The sequence below is a fragment of the Miniopterus natalensis genome, chromosome 18 (genome assembly GCF_054644295.1).
Source record: "Miniopterus natalensis isolate mMinNat1 chromosome 18, mMinNat1.hap1, whole genome shotgun sequence".
Taxonomy (NCBI): Eukaryota; Metazoa; Chordata; class Mammalia; order Chiroptera; family Miniopteridae; genus Miniopterus; species Miniopterus natalensis.
The window spans coordinates 39,053,227-39,072,611 of record NC_142098.1 but is presented as its reverse complement, the minus strand read 5'-3'; the positions used below and the strand labels follow the sequence as shown (position 1 = coordinate 39,072,611).

General features: G+C 56.6%; 2 protein-coding genes across 2 annotated transcripts; one reads left to right on the top strand and one right to left on the bottom strand.

The window, feature by feature from the left end:
* Window positions 1–234: 234 nt before the first annotated feature.
* On the bottom strand, window positions 235–10,967 carry TBC1D17 (TBC1 domain family member 17). Its single transcript, XM_016206036.2, has 17 exons — window positions 10,487–10,967; window positions 9,934–10,032; window positions 9,639–9,710; window positions 7,446–7,569; window positions 6,517–6,724; window positions 5,909–6,020; window positions 5,588–5,746; window positions 5,108–5,236; window positions 4,920–5,023; window positions 4,301–4,395; window positions 3,786–3,902; window positions 3,615–3,715; window positions 3,429–3,528; window positions 1,901–1,998; window positions 1,671–1,787; window positions 1,078–1,164; window positions 235–997 (listed from the first exon to the last, which is right to left on the bottom strand). Exons 1-17 carry the CDS (start codon window positions 10,505–10,507, stop codon window positions 794–796), a joined length of 1,947 nt encoding a protein of 648 aa, XP_016061522.2. The 5' UTR covers window positions 10,508–10,967; the 3' UTR covers window positions 235–793.
* Window positions 10,930–18,472, top strand: AKT1S1 (AKT1 substrate 1). Its single transcript, XM_016206030.2, has 5 exons — window positions 10,930–11,614; window positions 14,250–14,635; window positions 15,690–15,767; window positions 15,860–16,029; window positions 17,440–18,472. The coding sequence occupies exons 1-5, from the start codon at window positions 11,454–11,456 to the stop codon at window positions 17,581–17,583; spliced, it is 939 nt and encodes a 312-aa protein (XP_016061516.1). The 5' UTR covers window positions 10,930–11,453; the 3' UTR covers window positions 17,584–18,472.
* Window positions 18,473–19,385: the final 913 nt, after the last annotated feature.

Below are 19,385 nucleotides of genomic sequence, written 5' to 3'. Positions count from 1 at the left end.
CCCTGGCTCATATGCCTCCCCAATTTGCTTGGAGCAAAGCCATTAGCCCTCATGGTAGAAGGGGCGATGCCTTTCCTGGAGCCCCAGAAGCTGTCCTACTTCTGCCCGGGCGGTGGTACTTCATTGAGTGACGGACTTGGCTCTGCACCATTGGTTAATGGTAACCGCAGTGCCCGCCGCCACTGTCACAGCAAGATGGGGCCTGATGCAAACAACAGAAAGCCAGACCAACAGTGGTTTGAACACAAGTTTATTTTTCTCAAGTAACACAAAGCTGGTAGGCAGGGTCCTCAGAGTGTTTGAGCAGCTCTGTAGGCCCTTCCATCTTGGTTATGTCCAGGATGTGTCCCCGCACAACTATTAGGTGGCAGCCGCACCCCAGCACGCCACCTCCTCCAAAAGTCCCAAACTCAGGCAGGCGAGACCTGCCTCCACAATCCCCCCAACCTTATCCCCAAGGGACCTCCTCTTACGTCTCATTGGCCAGGTTAGGGGGTCCGTGGTCAGACACCTGCTTTGCAGTGGTCAGAGGGGACCATGTACCACCCTTCCCCATTCAGGTTCAAGGCAGCGTGGCAGCCTCCTTCCTACACCTACAGGAGGCCAACTGGACACCAGAAATGTCAGTTAATGAAACCAGCTAATCAGGAAGGCGTGGGAGGAGAGGCGGGAACCCCACCCCTTTGCTTGCTCCATCCCCAGCCTCCAGGGTATGGTCACCCGGTGGGAGCTGGATAAAGTGCTGGGGGTGCGGAGCGGTGGGCGGTAGGGGGGCTGCCGCCAGCCCAGCAACTTAGGAGCCCGCGCCTTCCTCCTCTTCCTCCTCAGGCAGGATCTCCAGGCTGCTGTCCGGCTGTGGGGCTGTGTCCACGGGGAGCGGCGGGGCTGGTGGGACCCGGGTGGGTGACAGCGGCAGTGGGGAGGCAGGAGGCGAGGGGCTGTGGGGCTCTGCGGGCGGGGCCAGACCCAGGACCTCCTGCACATTGTGGGGCAGCTCCTGGAGAGTTGGGGAGTGGGAAGCCAAGTCAGAAGTTTGAGGGCCAGGGAGTGGGGCTGTTGGGAAGGTGGGGGACTCACCGCGCAGGCGGTCAGCTGCCGGTACAGGGCCTCGGCCCTCGTCAGCACGTCCTCCACGCTCAGCTTCATGGTCAGCTCGTTGATGTGCTGCGGGAGGGGGCGAGTCAGGCCTGCCTGAGGCACTCCACCGCCACTGCCAGAGCCCTCTTCTGTGCCACACAGTGGAGGAGAGACAGGGCGGGCCCTCTTGGGGCTTATAGTGGAGCTGGGGGTCAGGGGAGCTCTCCTTGGCTTCTTGCCAGATGCAGGGTAACAGGAAGGGAAAGAGCACCGAGCTCCACCCCAGTGGCCCGCCCAGCCCCCATTCAGTACTGGGGGAGCCCCCTCACACACAGACCAGGTGCTCTCTGAGGACAGCACTGGGAGCCAGGGATAGGATGGGGTAGGAGGAAAATAGAACTGGTCTCAGGGCTGTGTGCTCAGAGCTAACCATACTTTCAACAATCCTATTTTGAGTACCGACTACTGAAAAGTACAGTGGCCACAGGCACAGTGCCAGCCTCCACGAAGTTCACTTCCAGCTGCTGTGTCCCATCAGCACAGGTCAGGATGGGCAGGGGAAAGGTGATGACTAGAAGGGATCTGGGCCTCACCTTAAGGATCTCATTGGAGCCGAAGCCCGAAAGCATGAGGGTGTCCCGCTCCATGTCCAGGATGGCGCAGGCCACCAGCAGGTGCAGATTGGGCCCGGGAAGCCCTGTCCACAGTACCTAGGAGTGCCAGAGGGAGGGGTCACAGCCCAGCCTCTGCCTGAGGTTTCACCCAGGTCTGCCCCTGCCTCAGCCCCCCTCCCACAGGTCTCCACCCAAGCTGGCTGGCCCACCTCCCACAGCCGAAGAACATCTGGGAAGGGGAATTCCCTCTTGAACCAGATGAGCAGCCACCGGAAGCAGAAGCAGAGAGAGCCAGAGTCCTGGGAGTCTAGAGGAGGACAACGGTGAGAGGGGTGGTGCTAAGCAAAGAGCAAACTCAAATCAATGGCCACCTCATTCTAATTCACAGTGTGCCCAGTGGTGGGACTGAGACTAAGTGACCCTGACTGGGAGACCCTCCATCACTCAAGCCCAGCGTGGCAAAGCCTCTGAGCTGAGACAGGAGTCCTCTGTGTTATAGGAACCTTTCCCATCCACCTTGCAAACCCCAGCCAAGGTAAGCTGTACCATGTTTTCTACTCTCACATGGAGGGATGCAGTGAAACCCACTGCTGGTGGAGGTGTGAGGAAACTGCGAGCAAAAACGAGGTTGGTATAACTTTCCAGGAAAGCAGTGATGGGCACACACATTTCAAAAGCTAAAATATATGTACTGCCCTAGATACAATTTCACTTCCTAGAATTTTACCTAAATTATCTAGACTATATTCGTCACGATGAAAAACTGAAAAAACCTAAATGTCCAGGTGGTCAGGTGAAATCTGTTCTTGTACATTGTTAAGATGGACAGAACACTGTGCAGTCAGTAGCAGTGATGGTTTGAAAAATGTTTAATGGCCATGGCCAGTGTGGCTCAGTTGGCTGAGCATCGTCCTGTGCACCAAAAGGCTGCAGGTTCGATTCCCAGAGGTAGGGGCACATGACCGGGTTGCAGGCTTGATCCCTGGTAGGGGGTGTGCAAGAGGCAGCCGATGGATGTTTCGCTCTCACACAGATGTTTCTCCCTCTCCCTTCCTCTCTCTCTAAAAAACAGGAATAAAAAAAGCTTAAAAAAAGAAACTTTTAATGACACAGGCAGCTGTGTCCAACTGCTCTGGGAACTGGTACCCGCCTTCTGGGCCTCAGTGTCCTCTCCAGTGTACCAGTGTCCTCACACAGGTGAAACCAGTGTATCTCCCTCCCCTGGGGTGAGGCTACATTTCAGGGAAGAAATACCCATAAGTAACTTAACTTAAAATCTGCACTCAATATCAACAGGAGCTTCTAACTTTCTTCCCTGTATCGGAATTTCTTGCATTTTTTACACTGAACAAGTAATGAAGAGATATTTTAAGGCCAGAATGCAGCAGTCCCAGCACCAGGAGTCCAGAGAACCAGTTTCCAACTCCTGGCTCAAGGTGAGTGGAGAGGAGATGTGCTCGGAGTTCATCTGAGGGGTGCGGACTGATGGTGGCATTCAGCAGCAGCTCGCGGCAGGCGGGTGCACAGCAGCGCACATTCCGGCGCTTGCTGAGGTTTTGCTCCCAGCTGCAACCCTGCTCTTACAGGTAAGTTTTGGGTTCTGGGTTATGCCAGGTGCTTTTCTTGCTTGGATGAGGACCAAATGTCCTAGACACCGTCTGTGGCCGCTCATTCCCAGAGACTCTTTGGTAATATCTGTGGCCCTGCCACCCCTGGCCCACCCACCAAGACACATACCCAGGAAGTCACAGAGCTGTGGGTCCAGCACCCGGAGGAGCAGCAGGAGCTGCCCGAGTTGCCGCTTCATGGTCTCCTGACTCTCCTCAAAGTTCCCGTGCTGCGGGGGTGGGGGTGGGAAGCATGTGAGGGGCTGCACCCGATCCTTTGAAGGGGACCTATCTCCCACCCTGCTCTGAGCCTCACCACAAGCTCCATGAAGCCACAGAAACACCAGAAGGCATCCACCTCATTCTGAACGACGTAGAGGATTGGAGAGAGGAGGTCACTCATGCCCTGGACGTAGCCTGTGGGGATGCGAGGTCAGTGCCTGGCCCAGGCCCTCAGCTCCCCCCCTGCTCTCCCTCCGGTGCGCACCAAGGTCAAAGTGGTACATGCAGTAGGTGAGGAGGATGTCATTTAGCAGGCCCAGCCCTGGGTTCTCGGGACCTTCATAGAACTTGTTGGTCCTGTCTGTGCGGCTCACATCTCTCTCTGTGGGGACAGGGTGCAGGGAGCAAAGGTGAGAAAGGTGTGGAGAGGCCTCAGCCCTGCTGGCCACTGGCAACTGCCCCCTCTCTCCTCACCGGCTGGTCCCCAAACCAACTGAACGCTATGGAGTGAGGCACTCTGCTTCCTGCTCACCACACCCTCCTAGCAATGGTTACTAATCATCGCAAACGGGGAAACTGAGGCCCAGGGGTAAAATCACTTGCCAGGATCTCACAGTGAGTAGATGGCAGAGTTGGAATTTAAACTCAAGGAGCCTGGCTCTCCTCCCTCTCCCCCACTACCCTGTCCTTGGCCCCTCCCACCCCTGCTCACCCCCATCTCCCCCAGATGCCCTCATCCCTGCTTGTAGGGAGGCAGGGGGTCCCTCCAGCCCGACCCACCAATGAGACTGCGGTATCCGTGCAGTAGCGAGTTCCTCCGCTCCTGCTCGGGGCTCACCGATTTCCACTGCAGCTTCATTCTGAAATATTCGTCCCTGTGGGGCGGGAGAGGCTGGTGTGAGGTACTCTGCCAGCTCCGCAGTCTTCTGAGCTCAGCCCAGGTCACTGCCTTTGAGCCCCTCCCTGGCCACACAGACCCAAGAGGGCCCCCATGCTTCCCCGTCCTGACATCTCCCGACACAGAACACCCTGTGGGCTTTTGTTGAAAGTCTGTCACCACCACCAGGTGTAGTGACCAGGACATACAGCAGGGTCACTGTGTATATGAGGAATGAGGAGAGGTGGGCCCCATGGATAAACAGCAAAGTAGTGACCACTGAGACAGTGTGGTGCCAGGATGAAACAGCCATGGAGACAGGGACAGGCCCAGCCCATCTGCCTCTGTCTCCCCCGTGCACGGGTGGTGCCCAGCACAGGACAGGCTCCCAACCGATGTGCCGATGTGCCGCATGTCCTGCTGGCCACTGGGACATGTAGATCAAAAACCTCCAATCCATGATGGAGGCTGGGAGGTCAGAGGCTGGAGGTGGCCGGGGTGGGGCTGCAGCTTCTCACTCACGTTTTCTTGCGCACATGTGCCTTGTGCTCCTCAGCTGAGCCCTCCCAGCTGAGGTACCCCAGGAGGAACTTCCAGGCCTCTCGTCGCAGGCTGGGGCTCAGCCCCTGGGGGTGGAGCAGGCAGGCAGCTCAGAAGGGGCCCCCCAGGATGCCTGCCAGCCCAGCCCCCCCACAAACCCAGTGCCTCACTCCTGAGAAGATCCGGGCTCTCAGCTCAGGGACCTGCTGCAGGCGGCCCTCGGGGCCCACATGGCGGGCCCACTCCTCCTCTGTTACCGGAGGCGTCCGCTCCACGGCAGGCCGAGGACCCAGCTCCACCTGTGGGACACAAGACAAGTGAGCCCTGCCTGTGGGGGACCCCACATCCCTCCCCAAACCCATCTCGGGCTACCTTAAAGTCACCTCAGCCCTTAGCTCGACAGTTGACATTCAGGGTGGGAAGCAACTCCTTACCTGGGTCAGTGCCAAAGCACCCCCTAGTCTGGAGGACCCCCCCAGTAACAACAAGCACCAGGAGCAGAGGCTGTAAGCACTTTCACAGTCATTCATGCCACTGATGAGGGTGGTGCTCTTATCCCCGCTTTTCTGGGGAGGAACTTGAGGCACTGGGAAATGCAGCCACATGCCCAAGGTGACAACCAAAAGTAAGGGGTCCACCTGGATACTCACACAGGAAATGACCTCGAACCCAGGCTCGGGCTCATCATCGGGGGCCGGATGAAGGTCGGGGGAGGCCCCCTCTGGGTGTGGCTGCAGGGCTCCCCGGAAGAAGTTGGTCACTCGGGAGAAGCTGCTGAAGGTGGTGGAGTACGGGTCCTGGAGAAAGCGCTGGGGACAGGGCCAGGGCTGGTCACAGCTCCTCCCCGCCTTTCCCCCCTCACCACTACAGTACCCCTTAGCCGCCCCCTTCATGCCTCGCCCACTACAGTCCCGTGCCCCCCCCCCCCCAGTTCCTGCCCACGGCTGCGGGGCCTGGTGCTGGGGACTCACAGACACCACATTGGAGCTGTCCTGGTCAAAGAGCTGGAGGTGGTGGAAGGAGTTGGAGAGGGCGGAGGAGTCATGGGGGAAGACAAGATAGAGGCGGGAGTCCTGTGGGGAGCTGCAGGGAGATGGTTTGATGACATACAGGTAGAGGGCCCCGCATTTGCTCCCTCCTTCTTCCAGGCGCAGGGTCAGGACTGCTACTGGGGAATCCCTCGTCTCAGGCCTGAGACCACAGCTGGACCCCAGGGGTGGGCACACGACCTGGGGCTGGCCGATGAGGGCTTTCCACCTCCCTGGCCAGGGATGGGAGGCAGCAGCCGGGTATGCTGTTGGAACGTGAGGAAAGAGGTGTGTTCTGTCCATGGACGCTGCTAAGCCAGGGCTGCTGGGGCGCCGAGAACGACAGAAACTCAGAGGGGAGCAGGTGGACTCCTTCCAACACCCTGGGACCCAGGGCCTGCCTGAAATCAAACTACCCTTTGACTCTGCAGTTACTCGTGCCCTTTTCCAGCCTTTAGATCAGTCTGAGTTTCTCTCACAGCTGAGGGGCCAGCTGCAGCTGTGGGGGGACAGGGCCTGGCACGAAGGCCTGGTGCTAGGGGAATGCTCACCTGGCCAACAGCAGGTAGCGGCTGAGAACACGGAGCAGGGCACGGGTGCCCCCCCGGTGGAAGTGCAAGGCAGGCAGGGAGCCTCCAGCCTGGGTCACCAGGACAAGGTAGGCCCAACTGAGGCCCGGCTTGGACCGGCGGATGGACTTGAGCTCTCCCAGGCTGACGGAGAAGGCCCAGGAGTCCCTGGGGGAGCTGGGCTCTGCACCTAGGGAATGGCACCGTGTCAGGAGAGGTGTGGGAAGCCAGAGGGGCACGGCCATGTCCTAAGAGCACACCAGGAGCCAGTCCCAGGCCCCGCCCTCTGAGAGCTCTGGGTTACCTCACATTTCCATGGAAACAAATATGAATAAAATGTGAACGGAGCCCAGCCTGGTGGACATGTGCCTGCTCCAGAATCGGCTCCCTGTGGCCCTCAGGATGAAGACCAGATTCCTCGGGTCTGCCCCCACCCATGTCACCTCCAACCCTGTCTTTACTCCCGACCCCACAGTGGAGCCACAGTGACAGGCCAGTGCCCCACACCCAGTGCCCTTCAGAGCCAAGCTCTGCATTGCCTCTTCCCGGAAGGCTTCTCCACCCCTAGAGAGGTCAGATACCTCCCCTGGTGTCCCCAACACCCTATGACACTCCAAGATGGCCTGAACCAACCTGTCACCCTGCAACTGTCACTCCCATGGCCTGGACTCACGCAGAGGGGCCCACAGCCAATCAGGAAGCCAGGCAGAATGAGCAAGGCTGCAAGCTCTGGAAACTCTGGTCATGCTGGACCTGGGCTTGCAGCAGTCTGCACCCCCATCCACTCTCCTGGGACTGGAAGGCCAGTGCTGGGCGGCTATCTTAACTGTGGGCAGTGAAGCCCGTGGAGCCATGACCGCTGAGGGTAAGATGTCACCACCTGCCCCCCAGGGGGCACCAGCTCAGCCTACCTCTTGTGGGTTCTGAGTGGCGGGGCCGTGGCCGCACCGTGCTGATTACAGCCCAGTCGGGTTCATAGCCGGGGTCAAAGGTTGGTTCGTCCTCAGAGGTGCAGGAGTCACCCCCACTGGCATCCTTGGGGAAACAAAGGAAGAGAGGGGCTGCAGATTCAGAGTTTCTGGATTGAAGCCACAAGGCTATCCTGGAAGGTAGCCCCACTGAACAAAGGGAAACTGAGGCACAATGAGGGCACAGCACTTGCTTACGGTCAACCAGAACAGCTACGGACTGGGACTGGGCCAGGACTCAAAGCCAAGTCTCCTGGTGGTGCTCACCAAAGCACCAGCGCCTGGTGAGCAGGCAGTTAAGCAGGGGCAGGCTGTGCTGTCAGACTGCCTGAGGTCTCAGTGCTTCAAGTATGTAGTATTCACTAGGGCAACTCAAAACCACCATCAGCTATCCCTGCGTGCCCACTAGGATGGCTAGAATAACAAAAAAGTTTTAAAACAGGTAATAACGTGTTGTGAATGACGTAGAGAAACTAGAAGCCTCACACTGCAGGTGGGAATATAAAATGGTGAACCCGCTGTGGAAAAGTCTGGCAGTTCCTCCAAAGGTGAAACATGGAATTACCATGTGACCCAGCAATTCCACTCCTAGGTATAAACTCCAGAGAAATGAATATAAATGTCCATACAAGAACTCATACATTATTCCTGACAGCCAAGAAGTGGAAACAACCCAGCGTCCACCAAACTGACGAATCAAGTCTCAGAGCCATACAACAGAACATTGTTCAGCAATAAAAAGGAATGAAGTTCTGATCCACGTTACAACATGGATGAACCCGGAAAGCATCCCAAGTAAAGAAGCCAGACACAAAGGACCAAAACAGTAAGATTCCACCTATATGAAATGTTTGGAATAGGCAAATCTGTAGAAACAGAAAGAAGACTAGTGGTTGCCAAGAGCTGGGAGAGGGGAGAATGGAGAGCGAATGCTGACAGCCACAGGGTTTCTTTTGGGCATGACAAAACATTCTGGGGTTGGGTACTGACTATGGTTGCAAAACCTTGTGAATACTGAAAACCACTGAATTATGCACTTTGAAACCTTAAATTTTACCATAAAATTGAGCTTTATGGTAGATAAATTCTATTTCAATAAAAGTAGCCGGCCTACTGGTTATGAAAATAATGTGAGGAGTGATGTCAGAAGAATGGCAGCATGAAAGGTTCCCCTGGCCCCAGCTGAAGCTTTCTCCTCTCTCCCTGGCCCATCACATTGGCCCCCTCCCTGACCTTCTAGCTTTCAATCTCCCTCCATTTGGTCCTTTGGTCCAGCTCCCACATGCCCCCACCAGGGGGCTTTCTACACTCACACCCTTCTCCTCCCATGATTGTCCCCAGAGTCCCCAGGACAGGATCCAAGCTTCTGAGCCTGGCACTTCAGGCCAAACCACCTTCCCAGCAAATCCCTCCACAGAGACATCCCACTCCCCCCTGTGCCCTGAAACACACTTTCTCTTGCCCCCTCCTCATCTTTAGAATCCCAGCTCAAATGTCTGCTCCCTCAGGAAGAGGAAGGGCTCTAGATTCAGTGTGCTTGGGTTCAAACCCAAGTTCTAACACCTCCTAGTTTTTTTTTATCTCGGAAAAGAAGCTTCCCCTCATTGTGCCTCAATTTCTCAAAAATAGAATGGGGGTGAGGGCTTAGGCAGGGCCTAGGCTGGACTCATCTCTGGGTGCGAGCACCATCCAGCACAGGGCCTGAAAGAAGCCCCAGGAGTCCACCTAACGAGAAGGTCAAGGTCCTGTACTGCAGGAGGAAGGAGTGCTGTCAAAGTGGGCATGGACACGATGGCAGGACTTCCCCAGAGGAAACCCTATCCTTCTTCAAGTTCTTATGGACTAACAGCCCCTGGAACCCAAATCCACAGGCTGAATTGTCCTCTTGTGTCCTGGCAGGGCTCTCCCAAGGAGCAAAGGGGGTGAGGGGGCAGCGGTCGCCATAGTCACAAACCTCACAGTACCTGCTTTCTTTCCATGAATAGGTATCTTCAGCCCCATTTCACAGAGACAACCAAACTGGGTCACATCTGCCCCAAGGGTAGGTCTGGGGTTGTACCCAGGTCTTTCAAATGCCTTCCACCACCTGGGCCCAGAAAAAAGCAAGTGTGGAAGGGGGAAGTGCAGGAAGCCTACCTTCTTGAAGAGGATTTGGGTGGCATCTCCAGCCTCCTCTAGGGGAGCCCAGTGCAGGAGGACGTCATTGTCCTGAGGGAAGGAGGGAGGGGTTAGGGGGCTCCCCTCCTAACTCCGCAAACCACATTGCCAAGCTTCTTCCCTGTTTCGGGCTTTCAGCTTGACAAAGCCTTGCCTCTCTCCCCTGTCCCCAGCCTGTCTTCCTAAGGTCCCCTCGCTGACTAGACCGTACTCCTACACACGCTGCCTCCACCCTGCCCTGGGCCTGCTCGAGCCCTGCTCCGTCCTGGCCCACCTTCTCCACCACTCGGATGACGCCAGCGATGAGGGAGTCCGGGTCTTGGTGCTTCTTGGCGCTGGTGTGCAGGTACACGCCTCCCTTCTCAAACACCACCTGCGGATGGCAACCAGTGAGGGGCGGGGCAGGAAGAGCCGAGGGGCGGGCCCCAGGAGGGAGCCAATGGGAACGGGCCTGGGGAGGCGCCATTCTCCAATGGGCGGGGCCCGGGAGTGGGGCACCCGAATACCAACAAACCAGCGAGGCGTCCGCGCCCTGGAGGGTGGGAGGAGGGGGGAAAGGAGGAGAGCGCGGGGGGGGGGGGGGTCTGTATTCCAAAAGGGGAGGGGCATAGGAGAGGATCGCAGCAGCCCCGGCGGCTGGGCCAAAAGATGTGGGTCATCCCTGGGGCAGAGGAGGGCAGGGTGACAGCACATTTACCGGGGAATGGTGTATTCGCTGAGGAACGGCCGGGCTCCCAGAGCCCCGGCAAGGCCTGAGGGAAAAGCCGACCAGCGGAGGGGGGCGTTTCATACAGATGGAAGCGAAAGAATGCCTCCTCGTTGCTTACCCTGTAGCCGGCTCCCTCCATAGCCGCGACCGAGGACCCGCTGACCCGGCTCCCTCCTTTTCCGGGTCAACGTGCTGTCACATCCGGATAGGAGACTCCCCTCAAGCGTGGACAGTGGTGGCGCCCTTGCGGCTTCTAGAAGAGGAGTGGGTTTAGCTATCTTTCAAAATGGGGTGGTTGCACTTGAACCACGAGGGTTTAAGTCACGAGGATTTAAGTCACACGGCGCAGACTGTAAAGATGGAAAGGGCCAGCAGGGTGCGCAGGCGCAGTGCTAAGGTCCTTTCAAAGAAGTAAACAAGAGGGAGGGTCCAATAGCTCCACCCCCTCGCTCAACCGCTCCGGAACGCCCACTACTTTCTCCATATTGTATACTGGCATTGAAGCCAAAGAGGTGCCATTTTGCTTGAGGGCACGGATAAGGACTGTCAGCTGAGGCCATGTTAATGCGGGGCAGCCCCATCCCTCTGCGGGTCGCGAAAGCGAGATCCTGGGAAAGAGAAACCGAGAAAGGAAAAGAAGGTGAGAGAAGCTGAGCATCACAACAGGCGCTGAGAGACTCGGGTTTACGGAACGAAGCTGTTCCAGGCAAATCTACGGGTCACCGTCGAGAGAAAGCTGTCTGAGCCGCCATATTGAAGTTGGGCAAACTGAAGCAAGAAAGGCTGGCTTGTTGGCTCTTTGCCAGTCTTGATGCTGAAGGGGATAGGCTGGAGGCAGAGCCCATATATATTATGGGCGAGTGATGCTAGGCTGGTTGCAAGGTCATTATCGAGTACTGTTTTCTTCCACAGAAGTGGAAGAGACTGATTTATAAGTGAGGGACTGTGGTCCTGAGTATGTATGTGCAGGTCGCCATGTTTCTTGGGGTGAAATCGAATTGGTCAAGGCTTGTTCCAGAACACGCTGAAGCCTTTTCTCATCTTGCTTATGCGCATCCTGCTTCCGCCATTGCCTCTGAGATCCAATGAAGCCCCTGCGACCGCCATCTTTATCTCGGGCGGCCTCCATTAGGGAGGCGGAGTGTGCAGCGAGGAGGTGGGCCAACTATGCGGAAGTGACGCAGGGCGCCGCCATATCTTTTGAGGGCGGCGACGGCGCCAGGCCGGCCATGCTGGCTACGGGCACGTGAGTGGAGGCGGCGTTGTGAACCGCGGTGTGGGGAGGATTTGGCGGTCCGGAGGAGAGGGGCGCCGGGAGGGCGAGCCGCTTTCGGAAGGGATATAGCCTGCGTAGATCAAGGGGCAGAGATCGTCCAGCGACCCCACGCCGAGCGCTGGAAAGGGGTCGCTGGCGTGAACCGTCGTGTCTGAGCTGAGGCAAAGCCTAGATAGCCTCATCTTCCGACCTTCAGACCTATTAGGAGTCTGACTGTGGACCGGGTCCCTGGGGTCTGGGGGTGCTGGGGGTGTCTCGGGACGCCCCTCACCCGTCTAAAGGCGGGACTTCCGGCCTCCCCCCACCTGGGCGGGATTTCCTGTTTTCTCTCTGGAGAAGTGGGTCTTCGCTGCCCCTGGGCAAGCTGGGGATGTCTCTCAGCGTTGGAGAAAGACCCCAGACGTTCGCCCCGCCGCGGACCACGGGGTGCATCCGCGAGTTCCTCCCGTCTTCTAGTGAGGGTTGCGGGGGCACTTCCAGTCTGACAGGTGGTTGGAGGGGGGCCTTCAGTAGTATCTCATGCCTTGGGCTACTTTTGCTCTTTCTCACCTCTTCCTGGAGTCGGTTTCTTCACTTCACCTCCTGACCTCCTAAGAGGCCAGTCACCTTACCTCTCCCTCCCCTTCCTGTGGGGGACAAGTCTTACTTCCTTTTCCCTTCTTCCTAATCTTAAACTGCTCTATTTGAGGGGTGGTGGTGTCCTCCGTCTCTCAGCTCTTGGAAGGATGCAGGACTTACTCCGGAAACTGTAGGGGCTGGAGACTCCCCAAGACTTGGTTTCTTTCCTCTTGGGTAACTGACTCCAGAGAATCCCCAGAGAGGTCTGCATTATACTCCTCCTTTTTGTGCATGCTCTCTGAGGTGGGGAAGACCCTCACCCCCATTACTCTCTTTGCTGCCTGGTGGTTATGCTAAGATCTAGGACAGAGAGGAATTTAATCGTGGTGTCCCAAAGAAGTGAGCCCCTGGCCTAGCACTGTTAGGCTGTCACCTTGGATCAGTAACATTTCCTTGTCCTAGCCTCATCTTCCTCCTTCAGATGGGGTTGAGTGGCTGTGAGACCCTGTGCACCTCCCACTACTGTGAGATTTTGGAGTTGGACGGACAGCAGTGTCAATCTAGCTGTGTGCCTTTAGGCCAGGGCCGTAAGCTCTCTGAGCCTCACTTTCCTCATCTGGACTAGGAGATCACAAACCTTTCCTTACAAGGTAGGCAGGATGGCATCCCAGTATTCAGAACAGGCTCTGGCTTTAGACTGCCAAATTCAGGGCCCAGCGCTCCTCTCCTGCTGTCTGGCCCTGGTCTCGGTTGCAAGTGTAAAGTGGGGTGATAACAGCTGCTCCCTCATAGGGCTGGTGAGAGGGTGGGATGAGAATGTTGAGGGCACACTCCAGTTCCTGCCTGGCACGTGACAAGTGCAAGATGAACTTGCTCTGGGGTCTGTCAGGAAAGGTGCTGGTTGTGCTGTCACTGTTTGTACAGTGACAAGGGCTGGGCTTTGTACTCCGTGAGCTCTAGGTGCCTCATTTTTGAGGAACAGTGTTGTAGGAAAGGCAAGCTTTGTGGGCCGATTCCAGGTGCAGGCTGAAGCTCACACACCATTTTCTGATCGACCCCTCCCTCAGGCCTACCATGTGCTGGGCAAGGCTGTTGGTGGCTCAAGAGTTGAACCAGCAGGGCCGCCCTGCCCTCAGGGGCTCCCACACTAACCCGGGAGATGGATGTGAATCCAGACAGTACTCCCCAGAGAGATGTGTTCTAGAGTGGGGGTCGCTTAGATGTTGGGGGAGCCCACGGGGCAAGGTGGGGGCTGACCTGATCTAGAGGTGAGGGAAAGAATGACAAGTAAATGGAGAACCAGGGGTCTAAGTGTGTGTTGGGGAGCACCTTGACCGAGGCCTCAGGCCTAGAAGTCTGGAAGGGGCTGTGACCTTGTCCTGGGGATGCTGGGAAGGGGCAAGGGTAGCTCCAGGCATGAAAAGACCCCTGCAGGGCCATATGCTGGCCGGACTGGAGGCCGAAAGGCACTGGAAGAGGCTAGGATGGTGGTCAGGGCAGCGCTGTCCAGTAGAGAGATAATACAAATCATGCATCTAATTTCAAATTTTCCATAAGCCACATTTAAAAAGTAAAAAGAAAACAGATGTTCATTTTCACTATATATTTTATTTGGCCAGTATATCTAAAATGTCATCATTTCAGCATGTAATCACTCTCCGATTGTGGGATATTTTACATCCTACCTTTTTGTACTGAGTCTTCAGAACCCCATGTGGCTTTCACGCACAGCACCTCTCACCTTGGACCCACCACATGTCAGGTGTTCCTTATGCACCTGTGGCTGGTGGCTCCCAAGGGCAGATCCAAGAGGAAAGACAGGGCCTGTGGGGACAGGCAGGGCAGGAGGGATGGGGCTGGGAAGTTGAGGCCTGGATGGAGGGGCGTTCTGGGAAATGGCAGGTTTAGGAGAAGGTGCTGAGCTCAGCTGGGACAGGTGGATGGCAGGGGTGGGAGTGATGTCCAGGGACAGGTGGACACATGGGGCTGAGTGGGGACAGCGCAGTCAGCCCAGCCTTAGCCCCCTATGTCCTGCTCTGCCCTGCAGGGCGCGGATGGCGTCGGGGCGCCCTGAGGAGCTGTGGGAGGCCGTGGTGGGAGCTGCCGAGCGCTTCCGGGCGCAGACAGGCATGGAGCTGGTGCTGCTGACTGCCGCGCCGCCCCCGCCACCCCTCCCTGGCCCCTGCGCCTATGCAGCCCATGGCCGGGGGGCTCTGGCCGAGGCTGCCCGCCACTGCCTGCAGGACATCGCCCTGGCCCACAGGGCTGCTGCTGCTGCCCGACCTCCCATGCCCCCACCAGCACCACAGCCACCCAGCCCTACAGGGAGCCCACCGCAGCCTGCCCTGCCCAGGGAGGAAGACAAGGAGGAGGAGGATGAGCCAACAGAGACAGAGACCTCCGGGGAGCGGCTGGGCATCAGTGATAATGGAGGTGAGAGGGGCAGGGGCTGGGGCAGCTCTCTGCTTGGCACGTTGCTTCCACACTAGATTTTCCTGGAGGGGTGGGACTTGCTGGACTCTGAGCCCTGACGTTCTGTGGGAGCTGGAGTCTCATAGAACCTGCGTGCCAGGCTGACTTGCTGCCTGTGAGTCACTGTGTGACCGTGAGCAAGTCATTTCCCTCTCTGCGCTACACTGTGCTGGGTCCAGCTCTGTGCTGGATATAGACACAAAGCCAACTCATGGGACTTCTGGTCTGGCCAAAGAACTAGAGTCCTGACATGAGGCCATGCCCTGTGGGGGCTGTGGGATTGGGAGGGGGTGCCTCCTCAGCCAGAATCATGAGCAGAACATGATTTATTTCCAAATCTGGATGCCTTATGCCTATGAGAAGAAAGATAGGAGTTAAAAGGGAGTCAGGGATGCAAGCAACAGCTGAGGAAGCCAGGGGAGGGAACAACTTGCAGTTTTGGGGAGAATCTGGAGGTCGGATGCTTCCCAGAGGCTGGACTGTAACATTAGGGCTTTGAAGAATGAATAGGAATTTGCAGGGGGCTTAATAAATAGGAGTTACTTACTACTACCAATAGCTGGCTTCCTCACTGTTGCTGGAGAAATCTTGTGTAGGGTTAAGGGCACAGACTCTGGAGCCACATGGCCTGAGTTCAAATCCCCATGACACCATTTATTAACTGTGAGACATCAGGCAAGTGGCTTAATCTCTCTGTGCCTTCAGGTTCCCATTATGTGAAACAGGGATCGTAATAATCTCATATTTCTCTCAAGCTGTATTCTGAATCCGTTCATTCCAAACAGACCTTACAGACTTCCTGTTCATCCAGTTGTTTTCACCTGGGAGCATAACATATAGAAACTAGATTTCTTTCTGCCGATGACCAGGCAGATAACCAGGGAAAGGGTGTTAGAGGCAGAGGGAGTAATGGTTCCAGAAACCTTGAAGTTTGCAAGGGCCTGGCCAGTGCAGGGAGCAGGAGGCGGTAGCTGGAGGTGACCTGACTGGCCTGGGCCTCTAACACCAATCGCAGGGCTCTTTGTGATGGATGAGGATGCCACCCTCCAGGACCTGCCCCCCTTCTGCGAGTCTGACCCTGAGAGCACAGACGGTGAGTGTCCTAGGCTGTCCCCATGCCCTGGGTGGGGGGGTTGTCTGGGATTGAGGCAGGGACCAGAGGCTAAAGCATGCCCTCTTTCCCAGATGGCAGCCTGAGTGAAGAGACCCCCACTGGCCCCTCAGCCTACTCAGTGCCCCCGGCCTCAGCCCTGCCCACACAGCAGTACGCCAAGTCCCTGCCTGTGTCTGTGCCCGTCTGGACCTTCAAAGAAAAGAGGACAGAAGCACGGTCATCGGATGAGGAGAATGGACAGGTGAGGGGCAAATGGCAGGGAAGGTGGGTGGGAAGGGCCAGAGCCGCTTCCTCCAGGGAGCCCTCAGGCATGGATGGATGCCACATTTCATAGGATTACTCGTACCTCCCACCTCACCAGGCAGGATCTTGGGCCGGAGCCAGGCAGTGTTAACTATTACAGCCTTACAGAGTGTCCCAGTGTCTTGTAGAAAAAGCCCGCTCTTGTTTCCAGGAACAGCTCCATTTATTGAATAAATGCTGCAGGTAAGGCACAAGGACTTTGGTATCCCCTTCAGATGGGGAAACTGAGGCTCAGAGGAGTCCAATCACTTTCCATACATCCCCCCACCTCACACCCCCTGCCTTGGCCTTGTTCTCTGTTTCTCCCATATGATCTTACTTGTGCAGTTCCTGGGCTGGCCAGGGTGGGTCCTCATCTCCCATCACTGAAGCTCCCTGAAGCAGAGGGGAAACTGAGTCACTGAGAGTACATGTGACTTTCCCAGGACCTCAGCCTGTAAGGGGCAGAGCTGGGATTGGCACCCAGCTTCCTTTTGGAAAGGAGCTGTGGGCTTCACAGGAGGAGGCCTTGGGTCCCATGTTCACCCTCCCTGTGACTCCTCAGTGCCCTCATTTACATACTGGCAGTGTCCGTCAGCTACTGTTGTCCCTGTTACTGGTGGAAACAGTTAATGAACAATGTTCAAGACCTAAGCACTGGGCCTTGGGCTGGTCTCTGAACAGGTTCAGGTTCAAGTCCAGCTCTTGTTGGTGGCCTCTCTCATTTTGTGGAGGGCCAGGCCCACCCAGCTCAGAGTGACAGGGACTGTAAGAGACTTAGCTCTAGTTGCGGGGGCTGCAGGCAGAAAGACTGCCCCTCCCAGGTGGAGGCTGCCAGAGAGGGATCCTTTCTATACAGGCTGGCCACATGATAGTTCCTTTCCTGAGCAGTGACTGTGTTGATTTTCTCAGACCCTATTATTGTGATGATCGTCAGAGGAGGAGACTGAAGCCTTCAATGGGGTGAAATCCCTGTGGATAGCTAGTGGGTGGCAGAGGCCTGATTAGCACATGACTGGATCCCAAACCCAAATCCTTAGACAGGAGACCCTCTGGATGTACACAGCCTGATGGTCAGCAGACAAGCAGTACTTCCACTGTGTGAAGAAGGAACTAGAGCACAATGGTGCAGGCCAAAAAGGGGAGAAGGGCAGGAAGGCTTCTTGGAGGAGGTGGTGGTTGAGCGGGGTAGGAAGATCCTACATCCAGCAAGACAGGGTGAAGGGCCTTCTGGCCATGGGCATCACAGGGAGGAGGCCTGGAAACCAGGGTGCAGGTGCCATCATGCCAGGGTGGGGGTGCACCGTGAGGCGGGTTATGTGGGCATCTTTGCGGGTGCTGACCCGGTCCATGTTGCTTGTATCCGCAGCCCTCGTCGCCCGACCTGGACCGCATCGCAGCGAGCATGCGCGCGCTGGTGCTGCGGGAGACCGAGGACACCCAGGTGTTCGGGGACCTGCCACGACCACGACTCAACACTAGCGACTTCCAGAAGCTGAAAAGGAAATACTGAGGCGCAGTGTCCGCCCAGTCCTACACTACACCCCCGCCCCGCCCCCAGGGCCCTCAATCGGAGTCAGATTCGGACTGGCTTCCTCTGTCCCTCCAGCCCCAGCCAATTCCCTCTGCCCTTTCAGCCTACCGCCCCCTTCTGCGCCGAGGAGCGGGACCTATCCAATTGCCTGACAGGGTCTGTCGCCTCTTTTTTGCCCAGCGACAGATTGTTTCTATTAAGTGACTGGCTTGCTCTCCGACGGGCGTGGCTAGTTCTAAACCCTAAATGGGTGGATTCGCATCATTTTCTGCCTAGCGACAAGAGCTTTGCTCGCACGGCATTGGCTCTATCCCTGGAAGAGCATAGCCAAGTCCCAGGATTGGGTGGTGGTGCTCTACTTCTGACTGGTGAATGGGTAGCTTCATTTGATTGGCTGGAACGCTATAAAGGTCTTGACCAATCTCCCAAGAGTCACCAGCCGCCCTTCCTGAATCCTCATACCTGATTGGGTCCAGCCTCCTGGGGGTGTGGCCAAGCCCGCCAGTGCCCAGGATTGGCCTGTGGCCTTAAATTGACGTTCTTTACACTACTGGGACAGGTCGTTTTTTATTAAGTCCTGACAATTGGTCTCTGGTCCCCTCAGGGATGGCCCGATCCTGCCCCTACGTCTGACACACACTGGTTCCATCCCGTAACAGCCTGCCAATTGAAGCCGGTCCTTGTGTGCTGGACGCTACCAGCTCCCGCCCCTCTCCCCTTCCCCCACAGGTGCCTTAAAGGGCCCTCGTCCACCCAAGGTGGGGGGCAGGGGTCCTCACTCTCCGGCCCTGGAGTGGGGGAGAGTGGGGGGTGGGGATCGCGAGTTGGGAGGGGCGCTCTGAGATTAAAGAGTTTTACCTCGGTTAAATGTTTTTGGGGAGTGTTGTGAATGTTCAACTTTTTCCAAAGTCGAATGAGCAGCATCTCATTATACACTGTAAAGCTGGGAGTGGGAATTACTGTCCTCATTTTACAAAGAAAATGGACATTAGTGCGGTGGGAACCCTGTTGACCACGGAGCCCCAGTCTTGCAGGCAGGGAAGGGAGCGGGGAGTGTCGGAATCGGAATTGGTCTCTGGAGCCTACATTGTCCCCAGCAAAGTCTGGATACCTCCAGCTGAGGCCAGTTTTCTGCTATAAGACAGCGGGAGGTTAAAGAATAAGCGGCACCTGGTCCGAAGTTAGGGCTGGACCAAGTAAACTGGCAAACTACCACCCAAACACTTATAAATTATTTGTGTGTATTAACTCCTTTAATCTTCCTAGTAACTCCACGAAGTGGAAACGATTAGGCCCACTTTATAGATAAGAAAACTGCAACATCGAAAGTAGGAGTACTGTTCGAGGGTGGGGGTTCCCAATGATCATTAAATGGGAAAGAGAACTCACTGTAACTATCTCCAGCAAAGGGAAGGAAAATTAGAGTTCTTAGTGTAAACAGAATCTACAACAAATGGTCCCCGCCCCCTACTGGCCTGAGCCTCACACTGCAGCAAGAGAGATGAAGGTCAGAGCTGCGGAGGGACCACGGGCCGGAGGTCTGGTAAGGGGCCGGCCTCCGTCGTGGGAGGAACTCTCAAGGCCCCGCCTCCTCCAGGACGAGTCATTTCCGTCCGCGGAAAACCAGAAAGCCGCCGGCGGAGAAGCGGGCCTCAGGTAGGGCCTCCTCGGTGGGAAGTGCAGGGTGAGCCAGAGCGCCGGTGAGCGTTGGGCCGAGGGGGGAGCGCGCGAGGTCCTAGCCCTTTGCCCTGGGTGGGACTTAAGGGTCCCAAGCTCCCCGA